Genomic DNA, 25,409 nt, shown 5'->3' with positions numbered 1-25,409 from the left:
GCTCTGGGGCGGTGCGACTCGTCGCATTTGTCCTTTTGTTTATTGGCCATATGGATGAGTAAACGCAATCTCCCTCTCTGTATTTTTCTCTGTCTATAGAGCATGCGGATGCCCCACCATGAAAAGATCCACAATGTGGATAATGCTGAAGAGTTGAAAAGAGAAAACGTAGCTAACGGAGGAGCTGCATTAATCCGATTCCGGGACCATTGTTGCTGCTGCTGCTGCTGCTGTTGTGCACTTTAACTTACATAATGCCATTGTTTGGTGCATATTTACTTTTTGACGGTTTGTTGTCTGCCCAAACACCTCCCCAACCATTCCGGGGTAAGCTCTCGGATAAGGGTGCAAAGTTTTGTGCGCCTTTTGTGCTCCGATTGGAGCACGTATCTGTCGTTTAGGTCGTTAGCTCCCCTCTACAGTGATACACTGAGAAGAAACAACGCCTTCTAGCAACCTATTTTTCGGTGCTTCAATTACCGAATTGTAAGTGCAGTTCTTTTTCTCTCAGTGCATTGCTGCCTCGTGCTGCAAACGCATTGAACATTTTCGATTTTGTATTCAGGCCGAGGCAAGCTGTTGCCAAGCGTAACTATTGTAATATTTGATGTTGCATTTGGATTCATGTATTTTCAAGGCACACAGCAAGCAACTCCTGCCACAGGGGCACAATGAATGTTGCATGCCCGCAAATCTCTCCATTACCCAGAATTTGCATGCGGGGGCACATACATACATATGTACATAAGTAGGCGTTTGCGGCACACACACGAGTCGGATGATGCAGCTAGGGTCTAAGGTGCAGCTGACAAATGTCTTTGCTGGCATTTGCATACACGACTGGCAGTATGCGATTAGTCCAGAGTTTTGATTGCATTACGGTTCTGTGTGGCATTCATTGATATATTTTGACAGTTGCTGGCGGCCAGTTGGCAATCACAATTGAAGATAATATGATTATGATTGTATGCCTTCGACCGAGATATTTCAGCACCGGAGATGTTTGCTCGAACGAAGATTGAGTTGCTCTGTCAGAGAAAATCCTTGTTTAATTTCATGAAATACAATCATGTCAGGGATATGCTAGTTTCAGCCAGACTCTGCCGAATTTTACACTTGACTATCGAGTACTTAATTCCACTTCTTCCCATCTGGCAACAGACGAGGCACGTCTTGCAGGTAAAACTCCTAGAGATATCCATCCAACCGCAAGTCGATGCTTGACAGCGTTATCGATACTCAAATGCCGTTGCACCTGTTACCAATGCCACCGCACTGCTCCGTCGCCTTCTTTGAACTCATTAAATATTTAATTGGTGTTCGGTTCGAGAGCTTTCATATTGCCACCAATTTGTGGCAGAAGTTGCCGCCATCTCCGCCTCCGTGTCCGCCTCCGTTCCCTTAATGAGTTCCATGTACGAAATTGGACGAACAAGTCGCTGCTCTTCGGAGCATCAGTGCACTGCAGGGACGCACTCATTCATCCATTAAGTGGGAGTAGATGTAGATGGGAACTTTAATGAAATCTCGGTTCACCTACTCCTCCGATCGACAATTAAATATTTTCTGGCTGTGCAACGTTGCTACCTGGTACCTGCTGCTGCCACTTGATTTTTGCTATCTGTGGCTCTTTTCGCTGCTGGCACTCGACCTCAACAAATTTTAACTTGATTTTCGCAAAGCAAATTCTCCTTTTCTGTGGGTGTGATGCTGCTTCTGTTGCTGCTGCTGCGTACCACATTTATGGGTCGTTGCAAGTTTGGCTCCCTGCCCAGTCCCACTCTGCCACGCTGCTGCACGGGCACGTTGGCCAGTGAAACACGAAAGGTTCCCTTTGGTCCACGTGCGTGCCGCTGGCCATTTTTACACCTCGCTCTCTTGATCGGAAGCGGGTGTGGGGTGGTGGGTGTTTGTTGGGTGGCGGGAAAGAGTGCTGGCCTCGGGTTCCACTTGTAGTTGGGGCTTTAAGTGCATTTTGTTGCTATTTTTTTCCTGCCATTTGGCTTATTTCGTTTGATTTTATGCGGTTACGTGAATTCATTCGAGTGCTGCTTTTGCTGTTGCTTTTGCTGCTGCCGGACAACCCCTGCGCAGTCCTCGCCTCATTTGCCCTCTCGCATTTCCGCACCAACCACTCTCGTGCCGTATCTCTCTTCTGCTGGCCGGTGCCAGCAGTGCGGTGGTAGTTGGTGGATGGCAGTGGTAGCTTTCAACGTAAGCGATTTTTTATGTACGCCTGTGGTTTTAATTTCAATCATTTCGCTGGTTGCTCGCTTCGTTGGTTGGTTAATTGGTTGGTTTTGGCCTGTTATGGTTGAAGCGGTTAAAGTGGGAGTGTACAGGGGAGAATGGTGCTGGAAATGGTGCAGGCTCGAAAATCAACGTTAATAAATATGCAAATGCGATTGCGAAGCTCGCACAAATACGATTTCCGGCCGTTGCATAGCTTCGCTGGTCGCTCTCTCTCGCTGGTCGAGTTCTCTTGGTCCATATGTCGCCCCCTAATAACATCACACATGCACACACAAATGAGCAGGCACGCGTGCATGCTACACACCCACAAACACACATGCAAGCGGCTAATTGCTTTATCATATATGTGCGAGGGAGAGAGCTTTAATACTTTAATGGCCACTTGAGTAGCAAAAGTTGAGGTTTGTTTCGGAATCTTTCTCTCGCTCTCCTTCTCTCTCTTTCTGCTTAGCTCATACATATGCTGCAAATTAGTTATAATTAAGTTGAGGCACATGCTGCACATAGCTCCTGTAGTTTAACACTTAAGCTGGCAATACGGTTACACAGCATCACATGATTATGTACATGCATATGTTGGTTATGTATGTACATAGCTGCAAACACGACTCCTTTTTCCGAGTTGCTTACCCGACACATTAAATGTAATTAGCTGCGCGTAAGGTTAGCGCAGAACTTCCACTCTACGGAGGACCAGGACACCGTCTCTAATTAGTTATCTAAAAGTTAGTTGGCGACACTAATGGCAGTGGAAGCGCAGCAGCGAAACAAACACTGGGCAATGTTGCCACGAAACTTGTGTAGCATGCTTTCCTGCATTAGCATTGGGTCGCTGCCTCTGACTTTTTGCCTTGTTTCCACTTACCCCTGGGTCTGAGCCTCACCCTGAGTCTGAGTCTGGGTCTGGGCACGGGCACTAGCACAAATCATTTGTTCAAGCAACATCAAAAACAAGAAAGTCGGATAATAATGTTCCAAGACCGAAACTGCAGATACCCTGTGAACTTTCTGGTAACGTATGACTACGCGTCAACTATTTACATACTCGAACACGCCTTCTCTTTTGCTTCTGCCCACCAGAGGGTATGCATCATGACAACACTTAAGTGATGGCATACTTTTTTTATATCGCTGTATTTTCGCTACCTATTGTTTCTGCCTTCTCTCCTTCTTCATCTTCCACTTTGCAGTCGTTTGTTTTTGCTTTCCCTGCCTCTCGCGCCCGCTCTCCTCGCTCTCCTTTTGCCCCGTAAATCACTCAAAACATAATGCGCTGTAGTTAAAATATGCGTTCAAAATGTTCCTCTGTTCCGCTCCATGCAAGAAAAATGTGCTTAAAGTTGTTCTTGTTTGCTTGGCTATATTTATATACGCTTTTTTCTGTTGTTGCGAAACTTGTGGCATGGCTTATTGAGTTGCCGCTGCTGCTGAGGACACGTCCATAAATGTAGTGGGGCGGGGCTAGGGGCGGCACTCCCCTTGCTGCTGCCGTTGCTGCAGCTGAACTGACTTTATACTTGAACAAGTGCCTGAAAAATTACTTGATATATGGCCTGCGAGTGGAGGGAAAGTCCTGAGCAGATTTTTTAACGGAGGATTTTACGTAAGCTGTACACAAATTTACATTTTACAAGCAGCCGACGAGCGTGCAGTTTCTTTGAAGGGTAGCCAGAGCGAGAGGCAAAATATTGTAGAATTTTTCATCCAGGAATTGAAATTAGGCAGCTCTGCAGTTAGCTCTGATAGGACTTGTTTTTTCTTTTGAAAATGTCGATCATAACTATGGGTTTTTGAATATGATTTTCCCTTTTAAACGTCTGCCTTTCCCTTGTCTACTCAACTGCTGTGCATCCATCGTCATTTAAGTGACTCACCCGCATTCTCATCATCATCATTCATCATTAACATTACCGTGTACCATGGTCGGGTGCCTCTATTTTAACCATTATTTACACAGTTCTTTGTATTTATTTGCTGACAGTTCCTGACCCAAGGACAGTACATATTTTCTTGTATGCTTTTTTCGATTTCAGCTTTTCTATACTTTATTTTTGTATTATTTATTTTTAATGCGTATATATTAACTGGCGGCAAACCTCCTTATTTGTTGTTGTTGTTTTTTCGCTTCTGTTTGCATTTTTTAATGGAAATACACAAATTGTTTTTATAGGGCGTTCGCCAATGGGGAAACGGTATGTTTAGGCGTTGGGAGTAAAGTAAATGGAAAAAATTGCCAGAGGCAACATTTGGTACCAATTTTTAGTGGCAAAGATTTTTGGCATTCCTATTTTTTATTTTGAACCGAATGGAATTCATAATAAATAAATACAAATTTACATTGTATGGTGTGGCAACACACACGAACGGTTGTCGATGAAGGCATGAGGGGCAGTGGCAGTGACAGTGTGGAGGGGAGACGCATCGGAAAAACATGGCAGCCAACAGTTTCAATTTATTTCCAATGTTTCACAATAAAAAGAGCAGACGGGGGTGGGAGAAAAAGGTGAAAAGTAAACGTAAATTGAATATTTTAGCGCGCTTTTAAGCAATGTTTTTTTTTTGCAACACACACAATGTTAGCGGTGCTTCCTTTCCACCCTGCTCAGCCCACAATCACCGCACCAACACACACACACCTCTCCAACAACAACAACAACAGCAATAACAGCACTGCACTTAGAACTTCCGCACGATAAAATTAAATGACGGCTTCTCTGCCTGCTCTCTTCACTTCACTTCTCCATCCAGAACAATCTATATCAAGGTGGAGAGTAGCACGAGGCAGCGAGAGAGGGAGAGTGAGCGCAGGAAAAAAGTACAAGAGCGTGACCGAAGCTTATGATACCCTAGGAGCTTTTTTATATATGATGATATATGTATGTATATTTGGATGCCTTTAAAATAAGTCAACAGTTAAACACTTAATAGGCTGCATATGTATATCCCCCTTCTGCTGAGACTATAAGTATTAATGTTTAGATTCTTCCCCTTTCTTCACGTCTCTCTATGCGTGGCTTTGCGGTAGGGTATTGGGTATTGAAGGAAAAATACATCAGCGGGAAGAAGTATAATAATAAGTAGAAGGAGAATGAGAATGAGAAGGAGGAGGAGAAATCACTTATGATGAAGTTGTTGTTGCTATTCGTTTGCCCTGCGTTTTGTTTGAAGTGGGTGCCCGCCACTGAAATGATGTTACCGTTAACAAGGTGAAAGCGAAAGATGAAAAATCACTTAAACAATTTGATATTTGATTTGCCTGTCCCTGGCAGAAGGACCCGCCGCCCCAACCGACGGTTTCTTCCTTAAAGATTTATAGAGTTTTTATCAGCACTTCCCAGCCACCGTCCCCACTCTACCTCCACCATAGAACAGTTCATAAATACGCATAAATCCGATCTGATTTTGATTTTCCGCTTTTGGTTTTTGCTCTGGTCTGAATTATGGTCATAACAAATCTTTGTCACGGCTAAAGCCAACGTCACGTAGCCCCACATCTCTGTTGGTCTGCGGGCGGGGTACGAGAGAGTGGAGCGAGTGGGATAGCAACTAGACTTTATTGATAAAGGAATAATTTATTTGAACAATCGACAAAACGCTTTTGTCAATAAAGCCAGATAAATATCTGGCATTGTAGCGGCTTTATGGACTTTTTACCCCACCGTTATTCGATTTTCCCCTCTGCCTTTTGTTTTGTGGTTGCGTGACAGTGGCCAGTGGGGCGGAGAGACAGAGATGTGGAACAGGCTGACACCACACGGCAACACAGTGAGATGTCGCTATATGACACGGCATCCAATAGAACATTCGCAGTCCTCACTCTATCTGCTGCTTTTTTGCAATCTAAAGTTTGATTCCTGAACAACCAAAAAATTTTGATTTTCTACTGATATTCTCTATCGGATTACAACTGTTTGCCGATTAAATTAAGCTCTTTTTCCCATTATTTGTGTATGCAGACCCGCAGGGTCACGTAATAAAGTCAATAATTAATTGAAACGTTGAGCCATTTATAAATAAAGGTCAATTACAAATTGGTTAAATTTCATTGCAGCTATTTGTATACATGCCACAGAACCAACAGTAAAAAATAAACACACAAATGTACCAACATTCACATGGGCATATGCAAAGAGCTCCAAACATCATGAAAAAGTAATGTACAGACAGGGAAATGTTAGCATTTTTTTCATATTTAAATCATGTTCCTGGCATATGTTTAACAGGAAAATTTATGCGAGAACAAATACTATGAAAACACTCCAAGGAGAGGAGTACGAACCAGGGAGCATGGAGGAAACTTGGCACATACGGTTTAGGCCTGATGCAGACACGACAAGACACGTCGCACTATTTTGCACTTTTTTAACAGAACATGTCAGGCCGAAGGGCAAAAGGAACCGGGGAGGACTCCATGGCGGGCGTCGGTCTCACTTGGCAGGCAAACATTATCGCCTACGTGAGTTGTAAGTTCAAGTGAGCTTCAGTCGAAGCAGCACCCGTGTCCTTTTTCTCTCATGGGTATGTGTGTGTGGGGGGTTACATCAATTTGTTAAGCATTCACACGTTGCACTGATAATTTTATTTGATTTTTATTTGATGCTACAAATTAGATGTTGATAACGTTATGCCTTTTCCTTTCCCCACTCCTTTCCTCCCGAAACAACTTCAACTTTAATTCTATGTCAGTTTCTTTTTTGGCACTCCCCCGCCAGCATATTTCATTTCTTTCTGCCGCCCCTACTCTTGCTGCCTCTCTCTTTACTGGAAATGATTATTTTATCGCTGTTGGCAAACATTTGTTAGCATTTTAATTACATTAGAAAGCAAACACTTGAAAACTTTGTCAACTGGCAGGCGAAAAACTTACCACAAAAAGCACAAAAATAAACGCCAAAGAAATTACAGTTACGAGTGGCAGTGGCTGCTCCTGCGGCTGTGGCAGAAGGAAACGGCAACGTTTGCGTCAGCGTGGCAACGTCTGATGCAGCGAAGGCAGACTGTCGCCTGGCCCCTCCCCCCCATAATGACAGCGTGTTGCAAAGTTCCTTCTCGCTCTCGACTCCTATATCTGTCTCCGATAGCAACGTAGGAAACGACAAGTTAAAGCCTGCTGCGGCAACGGAAATGTCACCCATCGTCCGTCCGCCACTCTTCGATTACTCGCTTTTGCCTTTCAATAGATGAATAGATATATAGGTACATACCTGCAATGAGAAAGAAGGAGAAATGGTTGCATTAATAATGGTTTCGATTGGTTTGGATTCGTGGAAAGAGATAATTAAAAAGTTACCTAATTTTATAATATTATTATTAATTCATAAAACCATAAAAGTAACCGAGTTCTAAAGATCCATTGCACAGAGCGAATCTGCAGGAATCCATTTAAAAATAAAATACATTAAATTTCAAAAGTTTTTGTGTTCAAACATTGCTGTAGCTTGGTCAGCTCCCACGCATCGATCAAAGTTTGGCGTGTTTTATCCGTCAGCACTCATTGCCTGCCCCCGGGCTGTATCCCTGTATCGTGTGGTGTGTGCTGTGGTGTCAATCGGTGGGTTAGAACCGACACACACACACACACAGACAGCGACTGCAAACAAAGGAAACATTAAAAGTGCTCGACACCACTATGGCTTGGGGCAGCTCTGGTCAGACAGCCACGCCCCTGCGGGTGGCCGGATACGGTTAACTGCTGTTGTGTCCTGGCTGTTTGCGTGTCTAACACTTTGAAAGCGAACCTCCGACAATATTGATCCAGACAGGCTCCAATCAGCGTCAATCATTCGAGTGTTGGATGGCGTCCCAATTGGGGTTTTCCGACGCAGAAATGGCGCTTAAATTCATGGCAATAGCATAAATTATGAACAACAAATTGGACAACAAATTTGAAAAATATTCAGTGACATTCCCGTCAGCAAAATGGAGCCAGCTTCACCCTGTATTACTTGCAGCTGTAAAGAGCATAAGGACTTCACTTAAAAAGGTTTTTCAGTGCACTAAAGAAAAGACAGAGAGAGGACAGAAAGCTTGGCTTTGTTGATCCTTAAACAAAAGTTAAATTACGTTTTCAGAGCTGCCAAATAATTGTTTATTAAATAGTGAATAATCGAAATCAAAATGCACATAAATCCCTACCAAGATCAAGAACAAACGAAATCAGTTGGCAACTGTACGAGTAAGCCATTAGTTTAGGAACAAAACTAATTCCCAGTTGGCCAACGACGTCTTCCAGGCTGCACCGCCCCAGGAAATTGGCTTAGAGCCGGGGAATGGCAAACTCCAAAACTCAAGTCAAGTCGAGAGTCAACTGCAATTGCAATAACTAAGGGGGAAACGGGGGGGCAGACACTCGAAAGCTCAACGAAGATTGAGACGGAGATGGAGAAGATGCAGCCAGAGAGATACACCAAGTGTACGAGAAGTCGTAGGAGATGCAGATAGAGATGTGCGCCCCAAAACTTGTATGCAATTGTTTTGTTTTAATTGCTGCCTGGGACATGGACAAGGACACGGACTCCGACGGATTGGAGAAAGCCAAACGAATGAAACAACAAATATATGCGGAGCTGGCATTTTGGAACTACAACTAAAGCTGCTACTAAAAACTGAAGATGAAGCAGCCCCTTCTCCAACCATGAGCAACCATGCCTTTGGCTCCTGCGAATCGCTCTCTCAGTTGGACGAAAATAAAATTAATTTAAAAGTTTTAAACAAGTTTTCCATTATACGGCCACACGCAGAGAGCATCGGGAGCATCGGGCATCGGCGGACAACTTTCCTTTTGGCGAGTAGTTAGAAACATTAAAAGTTATTCTTCTGCTGTTGGACTCATATTTTTGATTTTTCGCAGTCGGGTTCGTGCGCTCCCTTTCTCGGAATCTGTACTGGGGATTTCACTGCTTTTGGCTTTGGCTATTTAATTATGATTATTGAATTTAAAAAGTCACAAAATCGAGAGCGGATTTGTTCGCGCAGAGCGGGGAATTTTACAGAAAAGGGAAGGCGAGTGTGAGGGGGAAATGGAACGGAAATGGTCAGCATATTTCACCTGTTCCCTTAATTACTTAAAAGCTTTGCGCTGCTACTTCCTACCTACTATTTTGCAGTAGAATGGGGAACAGACCTGGAACAGGATGTCCAAATGAATAATATATAAAATACTCGTATATACATATGTACATAGGTATGTATGTATTTACGTACACATAGCTATGTATTTTCGCTATATCCTAATTTAATTGCAGCTGCTTTTGGCTGCTAATGGAAGTGCTAACAGCATAAAAACGAAATAAGTGTGGATACCAATACCGAAAGTAAATCAATAAATACTCGTTATTCGCAAAGTGCATGGCATTCTAATAAAACCCAAATGAATTTATGGTTTAAATTGTGTGGGAATTATCAAAGCTAAGTGTGACGCACCAACCCAGCAGAAAAGCCAATTAATTAATGACACTTGACAGGGTAAAGAAATTAATAGAGTACAAGGAAAAACGCGACCATTTGTGATTAAATACATATTTATATTATCTGTGTTATCACAACTTTTCAAACTTTCAAAAAGACCGCTGGTGTGGCCAGTATGTTAATGTTTACAATAACAATAAATTTACATTTACAATGTGGGACATTCAAGTGCATTGATTGAAATATACTTTGGGAAAATTGAAATGGGACCTTCGGAAACAATTAAATTCAATTTAAAACCGAACAACAGCCAACGGCATGCAGTTTCCCGCTTTATGCAGGTGATCTGCGAAAGCTCCGGACTACGACTGGCCCTTTCTTGTTGAATGGACACAACTGTACTCAGAAGCTGCCATTTTCATTGGTATCCATCCGTTTCCATTTCTTCTCCATCCAAGAGGTCGAACCTGACATTATTGTTTATTGAGGCTATTGTTGTTAAAAATTTTGAGTTGACAGGCAAACTGTTAAGCCGCCTGCTGCCTTCACTTAACTTCATTATGTCTGATGGCTGAGGGCCACAGGGAAAGTATAGAAAGGAGGAGAAAAGGCTAAGCTTTATGGCGTGCGTAATGCCAGAGTTGAAATGAGCTCCATGTTAGAGCAGAACGTGCTAAAATTTAATGCTCCAGCTTCAGCAAAAGCGACAGCTTTAGGTTAAGGTTGAGGTTCAACCTTAGCTTCAGCTTCAGGTTGGCGTGGGTTCAAATACTCGTAATGTAAGCGAGCGCAAAATGAATGATAAACGAGCACACGTCAAATTCTTTGGCCAGTGCGAGCAGGGAGAACAGCTGCCTGGGCAGGAGCAGGAGCACAAGCAGCAGCAGGACCAGACGCTGGTTATATAAATGGTGCATGAAAAAGCCAAAATAACAAAAAGGACCAAGTGATGTGGCACGTTCTTACGGTGAGGGTGCTGTCCCTTCTCCCGCACCTTCTTATTGCTTGAGTCTACGAGCTTTGTTTACGTTTGATAAACATTTTAGCCCTGCCCCATCATCATTTGGAGTTTTTGTTGCTGTTGTTGTTGTTGTTGTTGTTAAATTAGAATTATTGAAATTTACTTGGAGAGACTGACATTAGAGTCAGCTGTTTTTATTGGTTTATTCTGCTTGAGCAATAAATCCAGCGAATGATTAAGTGCTTTGGCATCGCCAACGCCATCGTTGGCTTTTGTGCCTTGTTGCCAGGCGCCACAAAAGGTGTGAAAAAGCATTGCCAGACAGCTGCTGGCCCCGAATTCTCCACAACAGCAGTCCCCGCCAATGGAATGTATCCATGGCTCTAAGCTGGAGATATGGCGATTGGTTAACCCCCGCTTATCCGCCAGAGTCATGCACATGTCATCCTCATCCAGGATTTTTCTGGGTTTCGGGCCTGTCTCGCATTGTTTGCTGCCTGCATATTTGACTGTTGACAGCTGTCTGAGGCACTGAGCAGCAGAACTAGAGAGAGGAAAAGCTGCGGCTGGCGAAACACTTTTTGGCATGTTTCTACGCTTTTACCACCAATTTTCGTGGCACGTCTTTTGATATTCGCGCAGCATATGTTTGCATAAATGCATGTCACACCATCAGCACCAAGGGGAATGAAGAATACATTTCGCAAAAACCGAGAAAAACACACATCAGATGGGCAGTTAGACCATCCGGAAGGGATGCAATGGCAGATGTACATACATCTGTATTTCTCGAGTGTTTTTAAGTTGGTTTTTTCTGGATTCCTTTATGATCGATCATAAAAAAAGAGTGAACATGGCAAATTAATTGGTTTCAGCCATACATCGATAAATCATGAATAAAATATCAATTTTTAATAGTTTTTTTTTTAAGCTCATAAATTGGTAATGCGAGTTTATCTTTATTTTTTTGTTTGTTTTCCCAAAATGAAGCAATGATTTATGATGGCCAGAGGCAAAAGTATGCATAATAAACTGACATAAGCGCGTGTAATCGATCAATTATCGATAGTATTTCCGTTTGAAACATTAATAATCCTTGCTGGCAATGTTTGGCGTATGCATACATTCCAATTAAACCAGCCACCAATCAACGTTTAAAGTTTTTTCCTCTAATATTTTTTGCAATAATTGGCGGGCCATCGGTTTTTTCTGCCACGGTGGAGCATACCATCCCGCCCTAGTCTGCCGTTGTCGTCCAGCTGCATTGTGCTGCCGAAACGGCAGTGAGAGCTAGATATAATGGACCCTGCCAGACATCATCAAACATCAGGAGCATTCCATCACCGTTGCACAGCCAGGACCAACAAAAAATGGAGACAAAAATATGGCCGCTATCGAGGCTGACCACTCGGACGCCCATTCTATCAGTTGCGCTCCGTGTGGCGCCCCCAACACGCAGGTCGCCATGGGACAATCCTGCAATCCGGATATAATTTTTCATTTTCATCCCGACACCTTTTTCAATTTCAGCAATACAAATGTTTGAATTTGTGCCGCTTGACTAACTCTGAGCCTCTCTCCGTCTGGATGCCACACACACACACACACTGCATCGTTTGCCTCACACCACCCACTCCGTCTCTCGTTTCGCAGCTCCTGCACATTCACTATTCTAACTGCAATGCAATAAAATTTCAATATGCAACTTGGCAAAGTCATGTCCGGGCATGGGGTTGTCGCCAGGTGAATCACAGCCTTTGAGCTACACCAATTTTGCTTTTTTTGTGAACTCTACACTGTTAGGGTGGTGTGACACCTAAATGAAAGTTTGATGTTGAAGGTGGGGGGCAAAGTGACTAGACTGCGCCCTGGAGCGGCATTGGCTAAGCAATCAATATGCGAGCAAGTCACTTGTTTGGCTTTCTTGGCCCCGGGACAAGACTTGTGGCAAAGTAGCTGCTGCTGCTGCTGCCTCTTCACTCTGCGTAAGGAGTTTCTGCCGCCTCAAGTGGCCCCTTTGACACTTTCGGGCTTGTCGTGTGTTCCTAAAAAGTAGTCTATACCCTTATACACTTGCTGAAGGCTTTACAGTTTGCAGTGCAAAGAAGAAATTATTTCTAAAGCCATACACCATATATATGTATACATATGTATGTACATCTATGCATGTATGTTGTATGTATGTATGTACATTTGTGGAAGAGTATCTAAAGCCTCGGCCTGGCTTTCGTAATGGCATCGCAGTTAGGAGAGGGAGCGGTGGAAGAGTACATACCAGCAATATTGCAGTTTTGGCTCAAGTTGCCGGGGCCTGCTTCCCTTCCCCGGCATCTTCTTGGTATTTATAACTTTTTCTTAGCGCGCTCAGAAATATCAATTGAACACGTTTCCACACACACACATACACACACAAGCTCTCAATCTTACAAGGCAAAAAATATGAAGAGTGCACTTGAGAGAGTTGAAAGCAGCGACAGATGAGCGAGGAGAGAGAGAGCGGGTAAGGGCAGATTGGAGTGCGAGTGTGACCTGAGCAAGATAAAGCGACAGACGGAGACAACGTTGACATCGGGACACGACGGAAGTTTTTTTGCTTCTTCTCCCTCGCTCTTCGCTCTTCCTTTTGGTATTCTTCTTTTTTTGTCAGACATATTCAGTTACAGTTTGTAGTCGAGGAGTGTTGGGCGGAGGGGGGCTACTGCGGCGGTCATGCCTTTGTTACAGTTCGCTTAATTGCAACGTTTTGTAGCATAATTGTGGTACTGCCGCATCCGGCAGATACATTCTGTTTGCCGCCTGCATCTTTTGTTTGCCCTCAAGTGGCGTTTTAACCAGTGCCTCCACTGCCACCTACACCTTCCATCAAACGATTGTAGATTGCGCACATTTTAGCGAGCAAAAGTTTCGAGTGATTTGAGAAGCAACACAATGGCCCCCATTGATTGGGCCCCACCACACACCTCCCTCAAGAACAGCGAGTACGTGTTCATTAAAAGTACGCCAGCGACAGCAAGTGGGCAGCACAAATCATAATTAGAGGCGGGCGCTTACATTGCCACACACCGCCCGCCCCCACCGCCCGATACTGCATAATTAACGGTATCAGTGAGCAAGCACATTATTATGTATGATTATTAGCGGGGAGAGAGAGAGCGGTAGAGGGAGAGAGGGAAAGGCATAAAAGCTCACTTAGTATGCCAGACAGCTGCCAATAAAAAAATATATACACATACATATGTACATATACTTTATGTACATATGTATAAGTATGCATGTGCAGATAGTCACACTCCTGCTTCCCTTTCTCCTCCCCCTACTGAGTTTTATGGAGTTTGTCTTTGCCGTCTTCTTGCTTCTGTTCTTTACCGTTAGGTTGGCATATGCAAATGACTTTGGCGCCTGGCGTGTCATTATGCGTATCCCACTCTCTCTCCCTTCTCTCTTTTCCATATTTTGGGGAGGCTGTGCCCGAAATGAAGGTAATGGCGTCAAATTCAAATCGCGTCTCATATGTTTTACTTTTGTGCGCTAATTTTATGATCGTTTTGGCCCCACAGCACACGACTGAGGCGGGGTGAGATATATTTGTAGACGTGTGTGCCTCTGTCAAGCCAGAAAACATCTTCCTTCCTCACCCTCCACCCTCCATTCCTTATTCCCGCATTTAGCCTGTCACGTGTAATTTGCAGGGACCTTTTCGTACCATCTTCCCCTCTGGCTGTCGTCAAATGTGCTAACGACCAATTTGGGGGCAGCCCCCAAACGAAACGGGCCTAAAAAAAACTCATTTGTCCCCCTCGCCTCTAGCTTGTTTGTGGCTTTTTGTGTATTCTTTTAAAATATTAAATTAAATGTATTTAAAAAATATAAAGCAGCCTCCCGTTTCCACCTTTAAAATGCGCTAAATTTGAATCGAAATACTTTAAAATTATATGCAAGCTTTTTCTGAGCTGAAAAATTATGTTTTGATTATTAAATGACATTATTTAACCAATTTATGGGAGATGTCTAAGAGTTAAGAGGTTGCAACTAACTATTTTTCATTATTATTGAGGGAACTACTCACAGCAGTCTCTAGCTTATTCGTCTTGTTAAATATTCAAATATGTTGGTTGGAATTTGACATTCCCTGGGTAATTTATACAGAGCCAAATGTTTAAACAATGCCCGGAAAATAAATATTTCAGCCAATCAATGGGAAATGGACCGAAAGCGAGACTCTGGGGCGTGGGCAGCAGGCCAAATCATTTTCCGGCGAATATCCTTTGAGGCCGTTGCATAACAATGGCTTAGCCATACCATTCGCTTTCATTAGTTATGTAAAATGTGACTTATGTATGTGTATCTATCTCTCTGTGTATGTGTGTGTGTGGTTGTGCATTAATAATGGAGCCAAATAAGTGAAGGAAGAGCTCCAACCTCAGTCTTTCTCTCTCTGCTTCTCTGTCTCTCTATCCGTGTGTGGTTTTAAATAGCGCGACAGTTGAAAAACAAAGCCTGGCCACACTCGAAAGCCTGAAACTTAGACAGCAGGCCCAAAACACTCAACCAACAAAAGTGGGTTTCGGTGGGTGGCTAAAAAACGTAACAATTGCTGACTAAAAGATGAAATTCTACATTTTTAATGCCGCCCACCTGACACGACGGTCGCACGGGGTCGGTTGAGTTGGGGCACTTTAGCAGGACACATCGTACACGTAACAATGCAGAAAGGATTCAGAATCAGATGGGAAAAGGGTCAAAACAGGTGGAAGAGGGCCTCCCAAAGTGGGTGGGAGAGGTAATGGAGATCCTGGCCAACACCGGTTGAAGCAGCGTAACATGTGAGGTGGAGGACTGTACCGTGTGCGCGCGGCTTGTTAATTTCAAGTGGCATGTTAACTTTCTGACATTAAGTTGGCATTTCATGTCAACTATGCAGCCGTTGTTAAGTGTCCTCTGTGTCTCTCCCTCTCTTACACACACACACACACCCAGCCCCTCTCCCTTTCCACTCTTTGTGTGAGTGTGTGTGTGTGTGTTACATGCGGAAAACGGTGTTTAGCAAAATGCCATCATTATGTTAATTATAAATGCGACCCGGCTACGCCTTGACTCAAAGACAGACAGCAGAACTCTTGCCTTTCTCTGCTCCTCTCTGCATATGCAGGCACATACATATATGCACACATGTACATACATATGTGCATGTGCCGTTGCTGCGGCAGTTACACTTCCGTTTCCGTTGCCAACGTCATCGGTTGTCGCTGTGCCAGCTAACGGAAATGCTAAAGCGCTGCGTTTTTGTGGTACCGCCTCCTCAGTGCTTATCCTCCCCCTGGGATCACGTGGGTCTCCTGATGACAGCAATTTTCTGGCAGTGATACAACTTGTACACAAATACCTACAAATTGCCAATCAAAAGCATCTGCCACCTGACGATAATTGTAAATGGCTGAATGGCCAACTTTCCATGGGATTTGCGTATGAGAACAAAACTATAGACAGCAAATAGTTATTACAACTCGTTTTTAAGAGATTTTAAGAGGGGTATGCGATATTCGTGATTTTACTAATTTATACGATTTATGGCCGTTTTGCATTGGCGTACAGATGTACCTCGCCTTGAGGCTCTTGTCATGTGAGTTCACACTTTCAGTTGAACTCAATTAAGTAAGGGCATAAGCAATACCGATGACGACCGATTGCTCTATATTCATCGCAGTCTCTCTCTCTATTCATCTCTTTTTCATCAATCGCTATATTTGGTCTTTGCATGAAAGTTGTGCTGGAATGCCCCATGAAATGAGGCTTCATTTGTGGCCGGGGAAAGGCCAGAGGCAGAAGCTACTATGCCCCTGATTCTCTGTGTCTCTCTCTCTCTCTCTGTTTATCACTCTGTTAGCTTATAAATAACTTGTTTCTCTCTGCATAAAAATCTATTTAATTTCAATAGTAAAACGATGATTGATATATCTGAAAAAAAAGTTGAAGATGCAGTTGGATGTGTCAATACTTGTTAATATATAATAACAATATTTGACTCTTTCTCTACCATTAAAATCACATCTTTTTGTCCCCTCTAAATGCGTTTCACCCATAGGTTTTCTTAAGCTAAAATTATACTTAATCACGTTTTCTCTTTTCAAACTAATTGAAAAATTATTCAGAGCTCTGTGGGTTTGTAGAACCTCTTCCAGTGGAACGAATTCCACTTGATAAATGAGTTAATTATTTTGGAGCATTCCCCAAGCCGCCAGGAAGCCCTACTCTAAACGCAAATTTACTGAAAACACCAGAAACTTTTATGGGTGCGAAAATATGTATACTATCATCAACATCAGCATCCCGATGGGAAACTTAAGTCTGCTTTCATAGCAGCTTCCTCCCCTCATCAGCCGTTGCCACTTCCCCCCTCCATTCTTTTCCATCCGAGCGGCTGCTGCTTAACCGCACTGACTTTTTGGCATCTCTCTCATAATCTTTGTCTGTCAACGCCTCAAACTGCCCAACCCCTCTCTGTCCCTGCCCCTTCCCCTCCATTTCCATTCCTCATCCTATGGCTACGTGCTGGCCAGGCGAAATCTCATTAAAAATGTCCTTGCGGCTGGAGCATAAATCTGAGAATTAAAGCTCACAAATCGGAAAGAATCCAGAAAGATACTCAAAGCACCAAGAGCCAAGCCAAGAGACCCCGAAACACGGTTTAAACTTTGCCCACGGCCTGTGGGGCGATGGTGGGTGGCTGACTGGTTGGAAATGCCTTGAATTTATGAGTGTTGCTTCCACATCCTCATATAGTTGCTACTGCGGCAGAGAGCTTCCAGTTGGGAATGGGCAACGCGGCTGGTTCTCGTATAAAAACCCATTTAAAAAGCAATTATTTTGCGTTGATTCAATATGGCGTCGTTTGATGGATGCCCAGAGCCAAGAGGAGAGTAAAAATCAGCGACCACAACAGGTAATAGGCCAACGAGGTGGCCAAGAGGTGAGCGAGCAGTGAAAGGAACAGGATCAGGAACAAGAGCTGCACAGCTCTTATCCTCACGTAGCAGCGAGGAGCTCGAAAAGTCGTCTGTGGTCAAATCCTGGCCAAGTGTAGTCCTGCAATGCATATAGAGTTTTTGTCGAGCGTGGAGGCTGCTGCCACCATTCTGCGCCACCCCTTTGCTGCCTCAGCAGAAAACTGCAGGGCACAAAGCCCTATCCTATCAACACGTTGCGTCCTTTATGCATGCAATGCATAAAACAGCGTGTCCTGGCTGCGTGTCCTGCTGCTTCTGGTGCTGCCGGCCCCAGTGATATCTCTGCAGATTCTGCTGACAGGCAACAGGCAACATGCTGGCCCAACGCCAACTCGGTCAACAGTTCGATGACGTATGCAGACTACGAAAGTGTCCTGCAGTGTCCAAAAATGAAAATAAAAATAGCAGCCACATCCTGCCAGCAGCAGCAGCAGTGCCACAGAAATATTAAAATTAGAAATAAATGCACACAAAATGCACAGAGATATGCATAAGATAACAATGAAAGCATGAAAGAATTTTGAGTGCACATCAGAATTCAAATTAAATGCTCAAGCATTTTCTTGGTTAGGTGTCGGTACTCGTTGGTAGAATATTTTTGCTTTTGCCATTTTATGGCAGAGTCGAGATGGTCTAACGGATGACAACATCAAGGATATTTGCGGTTGTAAAACTGCCAAAGAAGGAGTAAGGCCAGAGCAAAAAGAGCTTTGCGGAGAAGTTATAGAAAGTTTGAGAAGGTTTCTATGCCACAATGCACTTCAAGCTGATGAAATACACTCTGGGATATCCGTTGGTCTTTTAAAATCTGTTGGCAGGATCTTTTCGTATCTGTCAATCATTTTTTGGAAATACATTCCCTGTTTGACTTACAGCCTTGCCTCTCATCTCCCATCCCTTTTTAATTCCAGCAATTTGTGTCGATGACAATGGATTATCTTTAGCTCCGACGGTTGTTATAATCCTTTTAATGTTGCCCCCGCCCCGACCCAACTTTTCATTTAGAGGATGGGCGCCGCTTCCAGCATCCTTGTAACCCATTTACACTGTAAAACATATTTCAATTCCCTTTAGCTACCCACCACTTCCCTTTTGGTAGGACGTTTTATTGCCTCTTCATTGTTTTTCCGCAGCTCCCGCCTCCACCCACTCACGGGTCTGTGCGACATTTAGGCCGCATTTCATTTCATTACGTTTTTATCTTTTTTCGACTACTAATTTCATTTTGTGCATATTTCAAGGCATGGAGGCCGGACCAAACCGGCTCCAAACCCGAGGCCTTAATTAATTCCACAAAAATATTTATAACTTTTCGGGCCCAAATATTGTTGTTCCCTATAGTACACATTTTCATTTATATATTTTCCTGGTGCGTGTGCTGTGTGCGGCTTGTCAATGGGCCAGAAATCTAAGAAATTTATGCATGACTGCAACAGGGTCAAGTTTTTGGTTGCAAAAGCCTTTAGCCTTTAATGCCACGCAGCTGCTTTTCCATCCCATGGAGAAAAGTTGGAAAAACAACAGCAACAACAACAACCAAGAAAGAAAACCAAAAGAACTTTCAGCCCTTTTGCAGCAAAGGGAGGACCCTCGAAGTTGGGGGGTTTGATGTCCCTTTCCTTCCCTTTCCATCGCTTCTGCAGATAAGCAGATTTATGAGCTAAACAACGAAACTCGAATAACTGGAGACAGTGTTTGGTTTTTCGGTTATTCCAGAGCTTCGGATTTGGGCTCGGAAGCGTAAAGATAAAACATACGACACATACGAAACATATGTAGATACATACATACATATGTATGAAATGGGGATGTTGCACAACTATGGGAAGATTTATGGGGCACAGCCGAGCACAGGACACGACAGGATTGTGTGTGTCGTTTTCTGATGGGCAACAGAATGTCAACGGAAGTGCCAGCCAGGCGACTATTGACACGACATGTCCTCCTTTCACACAACAGGACATGCTCACAGAACTCCGCACCCCTTCCCCTCAATTGCCAGCATCATCTACCACAGACAGACACATACACACATCGTGGTAACTTCAGACGTGCGTATAATTTTACCGTGCGGTCACTCAACAGCAGACACAGAGAGGTGGGAGCATATGACGAGGCTTCCCGTTAAAGGGCAGGTACAAGTACAGGTACCTGCGCGCGAACCCCAGGTATTCGAGGTGTCAATTTCATTTTCATTAAGTTGCTTCTGCTTGACTAGGTCCTGCCTGGGGCCTGGGGCCTGGGGCCAGGGTTCTCTTAATTTGCGTCACTTTGCTTGACCAACAGACTCAAATTTCAGCGGGTAAAAACTGAGTTGAAACTCCAGCGCAGTGGCGGCGGCGTCTGCTCATTTGTAAAACAAGAAGCAAAAGGCGAAGGAGCAGCAGGAAGCCCTACTTACGACTTCTCAGCGCTCGCTTGTCTTCATTTTTGCATTAATTAATACTTATTACAAAAATGAAAGAAATTTACAAAAAAAAAAAAAAAAAAAAAAATAAAGAAAGGTACAGCAGGGCAACAGAGGAAAGAAAAAGCAGCAAAACTTGCTGGAAAAAAGGCCTTCGGTCAGGGCCCTGGTCCTGGTTCTTTGGGGGTTAGGTAAAATTTTAATCACTTCCTTCAGCAGCAACATTTTTGGTCTCATTTTGTTGTTGCTTCTTTTTTTTGGGCTTTCGGGCAGGAGAGCAGCAGTTGGTAATTTGAGTCTGTTAACGTTGCTTTTTTGACTGGTTTTTTGGTTTTTAAGGGTAAAGGGGAAAAGGAAATTTCCTTTTGTGGCTGCCTCATAACCTAGCCGGGGACTTAATTAAAACTAATTCCATTTAAATATTATATGGAACATTTTGTGGCAGCGTCAAACGATTTTCACTTCCTTTTTGTTTAATTGAATTTTTGGAGCAAGTCTGTGTCTTTGTGGCAAAAATCTGCGAAAAGATGCTCCCAGTCGTAGGAGCATCTTTTTATATTTTTTTTGCTTAATATCTTTGTAGAACTTTGTGGGCTTTGTTTGTGTGTAGCCGCCGTAAACAAAGCCCAAGTCACAAATTAACAGGGAATTAAGGGACAGAGAGAGTGAGAGTGGGAGAGAGCGACTTTTGGGATACAAGTTTTTACTGGCGGGCGTTGTGGGCGTTAGGGTTTAAAGGTAGTAATTATGGGGGATTACGACTCTAAGAACTTACCAGCCAACCAAGATATGTCACACTCTTTTTGACATGGGATCTTACCTTTGTCTTTATACTCAATGCTTAAACATGCTGAGGCAAGAACAGGCGATATAATTTTTTTATTTGTCCCAATATACCCATATCATTATTTTTATAAGTATTTGGTGGAATGCATTTTACAATTTTCAGTTTATCATTTGCTTTTGAAGCTCTAAAATCAGTTGTATATGCGGAAAATAAATCAAATTGTTCCTTTCATATTTAAATGGTTTTTTCAATATTTTTAATGAGTATTGAACATCACTTCAAATAGATTCATCAAAATGTTTTGTATGAATTCCAATCACTCGCAGGAATTTTAATTAATGCTCTCCGCTATCATAGTGAAATTAATTATTCAGCAATTAAAAAACCTCAACCAAAACAAATAATCATAGAAGAGACAAAGGAAAATCATTTTAGAAAAAAAGAGTCCCAATCACTCTAAAAAAAAAAAGATGCTTGACAATTGAAATCTGATTGCAGGGCGTTTCGAAAAAATTGTTCTATTCAAATATTTGCATATCGATTGTGTGTGTTGCATGCCCCTAATTGGCAGTACAGACAAACAACAAATTGTGGAATATATTTAATTTCAAATTGATTGCTGGCATATGCCAATGAGGCTAATGGCTGTAAACGGGTGGTGTGGGGGGTTCGGGTGAGAAATGTGTAATTTATGAAGAGAAACTGATAACTAGCCAAACCGCAGTAAATTAACACAATAGTCCAGTGGCAGGACGACCCAGGACTGGGGCTAATTTGGCATCAAATATATAGCCTTACTCCCGACCATCCGGACAGATGGTGTTCATGGTACAGCCACAGAGGGAGGGAGGGAAAAGGAGGGGATAATGCAATCTAATATTAATGCCCAAGCCGCCTGCATTTATTGGCATATAAATCACTTGCCCTGGCCACCAAATCACAGATACACACAACACACACACACACACACACACACACACACACTGGGATACAGAGGAGGAGCAGATGCAGGAGATGTGGGAGATGGATGGGCAGGGGAGGGGGAAACAATCTTGAAGAAGGCTTAGAGGGAAGCCAAAGCCAAAGGCACTTACCCCATCGTCTAGATGTCGCCTCTACTCGAGTGTCTCTGTCTGTCCCACTCATTAGGGCCCATCCTTTATGTTCGCTGCATTTGTTCCGCTGCTGCTGTTCTGCCACTGCCACTGCCACTGCTGCTGCTACGGCTGCTGCCTGCTTCTTCCATTTTTTCGTGACTCTTTCATGTCAATTAATGCGACGCACTCTTCAAATATTAGCAGACATTATATGCGCTGGCTCGACTGCACTGAGCACTGAGTACTGAGCGCCCTGAGCCCTAGGGCTCCCTCTTAGAGCACTTCCGTCAGCCAGCCATCCATCCATCCATCCATCCATCCATCCAGTCCGCTAGGAGCTGGAGCTGACGCTGTGGCTGGCTCCATTCCTCGCCTAGTCTGGCTGTTTGCCCTGGGTCGCCGCACAATGAGCACACAAATGACTTGGAGCACTTCAGCCTGGCTTTTTGTTCTTTAATCGGGGGCATTATTACGATGCCTCTTCGTCTTTCATTCTTCCTTCTGCTGCTGCTGCCACTGCCGCTGATGCTGCTGCTGTTGCTCAAGTGCCTGGGATTATGTGCTGACGTTGAATGCGCCACTGATTCTGATTCGGAGGATTCGAGTGGGCTTCTGCCCTTCTGCCGCTGGTTTCCTTCCTTCCTTCGTATGCACATTCTGACAGGCAGACAGGCAGACAGACAGTTGAGTGAGAGTAGTGAGTGGCAGAAGGAAGCGATCACAGGTTCACAGTTGCTGCTGCTGGCTGAATATTTAACCTTTCACCATTATCTTTATGTCTCAGCTTTTTCCTGCTTTTAGCTTGTAGCTCGAAGGCACCACTAGCGCCGACCCACACTGGCCAGCGACTGAGCTCTGCGCCTGATGTGCGTCCGTATTTCAACGAAACGCCGCTGGCTTTTGCCTAAGCTTTGGCCCGATCCAAAGCTTTTGGCGACAGCTTTACGTGGTGTCGTATGGCGTATAAGAGAGGGCGTTCAACTTGTGCGCAGGCGCATCCTTAATGGGTTTCGGGTATGCTTTGGAATTCGTTCGGCTTTCGCTTCGGCTTTCGGTCTGTGCCCTGCTTCGGCTCTGGCATTTAACCTGCTGTAGATGTCGTGCGTTTGCTACACTGTTCCCCCCTGCTGCTGTTTCTGTTTGTTCTGTAGGTTTTTGCCCACATATGAAAATTAAAAGCGCTTAACAACAATTAACAATTGGCTAGGCGTTAGGCGGTAGGCGGAAAAAGAGAGCTGCCACAAGGGGCACTAGTAGGTAGGCTACATGGATGGTTTCTGGTAGGTGTGATGCATACACAATTTTCTGGACAAGGCATTAATCAAGACAGTTGTGACACTAAAACTCCACCAGCAATTAATCAACAGAACGAACCCAAAACAGAAGTTGCCTTCTGCATTAACTGATTGTTGTGTTGTTGGTCAGCAGGAAGGCAGAAAGACTGCGAAAAGCCAGCTAAAACTTGTCAGTTTGAATAAAAGTTTGGTTCAAAGACACACACACACACACACACACACAGACAGAGCATACAATACATATATGTACATACATAGATATAGATTCAATATAGACTGAATATCGAATCAAATCAAAGTTTGATTTGACAGCCAGACAGACAGAAGGGGTGCTCTCCGCTCCTGTTCTCTTCGCCAGGATGATGTTTTTCTTTTAGCCAAACTTTCCGCCCTGAGAAGTGGAAACTTTTGGCCTGTCCAATGCAGCATAAACCATAGCATAAGTTCATATTCATGTTCCACCCCCAGAGCACCCAAGAACACGCTATCAATTTATCAATTAATACGCCTAATGAGCAGGCGGACTGCTGGATCACAGTGTCACTAAATGCAGGACCCTTCCTGGGCAAAATTAATTAGGATTCGCTCATCTACAAACTCTGACACATAGCATACTCGTAAAGTAGATGTACATATAAATGAATGTATACGAGTTCGTCTGTATGTATATGGTGACGTAGTCGTTGTCGTCGTCTCACGATATTTCACCGCTTGGAAAATTGTTGTTGTGCCTTTAATTGACAATCAAAGCAAGTAATCAAATTTGCTGCTCGACATTTTTCATTAGAAATATTATATATTTACAGTTCTGACTGCAGCGGCAGCAGCAGCAGCAGCACCCCCAGATCCAACTCCCACGCACTGCGCCCACAGAACATTATATAGCGCCCACATCAAAGGCGTAAAATTGAGTGGACAAGAGACCTTTAATCAAGAAACTCTTCTCTGTCGTAGCAGAGGAGGAGATGTAGTTGTCGATGGCGATGCCCCTCCTCACGGAGATGCCCATAAGAGCACAAGAAGCATAAGAAGAAATCTGAGACAAATCTACCGAAATGTGAACATCATTGAAAAAATTACAAATCAAGTGGCATTTTCTGATACATTTATCAAATGAACAATAATCCCCAAACGTTTGCTTCTATTTTTGAAAATCTAAACACCTATCCAGCTACTATTCAGTACCGAGTGATGGCAGATGCCCAGAATATTATCAATGAGGATAATTCCTCCCTTAGTTCAGGAGACGAATCTGACTATGTCCTGGCCGAGGGATTTGCCCAAACGGAAGATGATGAATCTTCCACTTCGGGCTCTTATACTGATGCTTCTGCAGAGTTTGCAGCAGAATGTGTTGATACAGTAGACGCCAGCAAAGGAGATGCAAAGCCAATAGATGGTGAGCCAATGACTAATTTTCGCAATGACAAAATTAAATACGAACTTTCTTTTCAATTTGAAGACTCGCGTGATTTAAAAACCGGCCAAAAGAGCGCCTGGTGCGTTATATGCTAATTTAATTGTTGACCTGTTTGTTATTTACACTTTCACATACAAAGTAAGTGCAGTCTTGTCCTTGTACACATACATACATATGTACTTATATGCTTTATGAATTTTCAGCATTTATTTTACAAGTGCGAACTGCAACATGCCGTGGGGTTTTTAACAATGTAAACAGACAGAAATATCATGATAAAATGGGAAAATGTATGAAAAACTCTAGAAACCCCGGAAAAAGCATGAAGATGCTTACTTTATTTTTATTTTAGATTTATTTTTGCTCCTCCCATTCGTACCCCGTCTGCGTACAGAATTGTATGCACCCCAAAAACTATATTTACTCGTAATTTGAGGCGACGACTGGTCTTTCATTAAGTCGCTGTGCAAATCCAAGTCGCTCTATCTCATTGAATAACTACAAATCATGCAGCAATCAATTGTGGGAATGGGAATGATGTGTGGGATACGCAGGAATATCCTCATTGTGGAAGCCATTCGGTTCTGGGCGCTTGTCATTTAATATCCGCAATTAAAGTGGTAATCAATCAAAATGAACAGGCAGAAAACCTAAATGAATTAAAAGCAAACGAAGGAACAAAGCAAAGGATGAATGCACAGGACGAACCGGAATGGGAGTCGCCACAAACACACAATAAACAGAAACGAATGAGAAAGAAAACTGAAGCGCAGCAAAT

General features: G+C 43.5%; 1 protein-coding gene across 2 annotated transcripts in view; it reads right to left on the bottom strand.

Annotated features, from left to right (window-relative positions):
* The window catches only part of LOC117890354 (matrix metalloproteinase-2), a 73,960-nt gene that overhangs the window by 24,191 nt on the left and 24,360 nt on the right, over window positions 1-25,409 (bottom strand). Inside the window, exon 1 of one of the 2 annotated variants that reach the window (XM_034795147.1) lies at window positions 21,914-22,750. The exons of the other annotated variant lie outside the window; for it this stretch is intronic. Coding sequence (XP_034651038.1) covers window positions 21,914-21,918 — 5 coding nt within the window. The 5' untranslated portion in view covers window positions 21,919-22,750. Of the gene's footprint in view, window positions 1-21,913; window positions 22,751-25,409 lie in introns of those variants that run through there. 2 annotated transcript variants of the gene reach the window in all.

Source organism: Drosophila subobscura, chromosome E (genome assembly GCF_008121235.1).
Source record: "Drosophila subobscura isolate 14011-0131.10 chromosome E, UCBerk_Dsub_1.0, whole genome shotgun sequence".
NCBI lineage: Eukaryota > Metazoa > Arthropoda > Insecta > Diptera > Drosophilidae > Drosophila > Drosophila subobscura.
The sequence above is the reverse complement of the archived record's forward strand: the minus strand, read 5'-3'. Positions and strand labels throughout refer to the sequence as shown.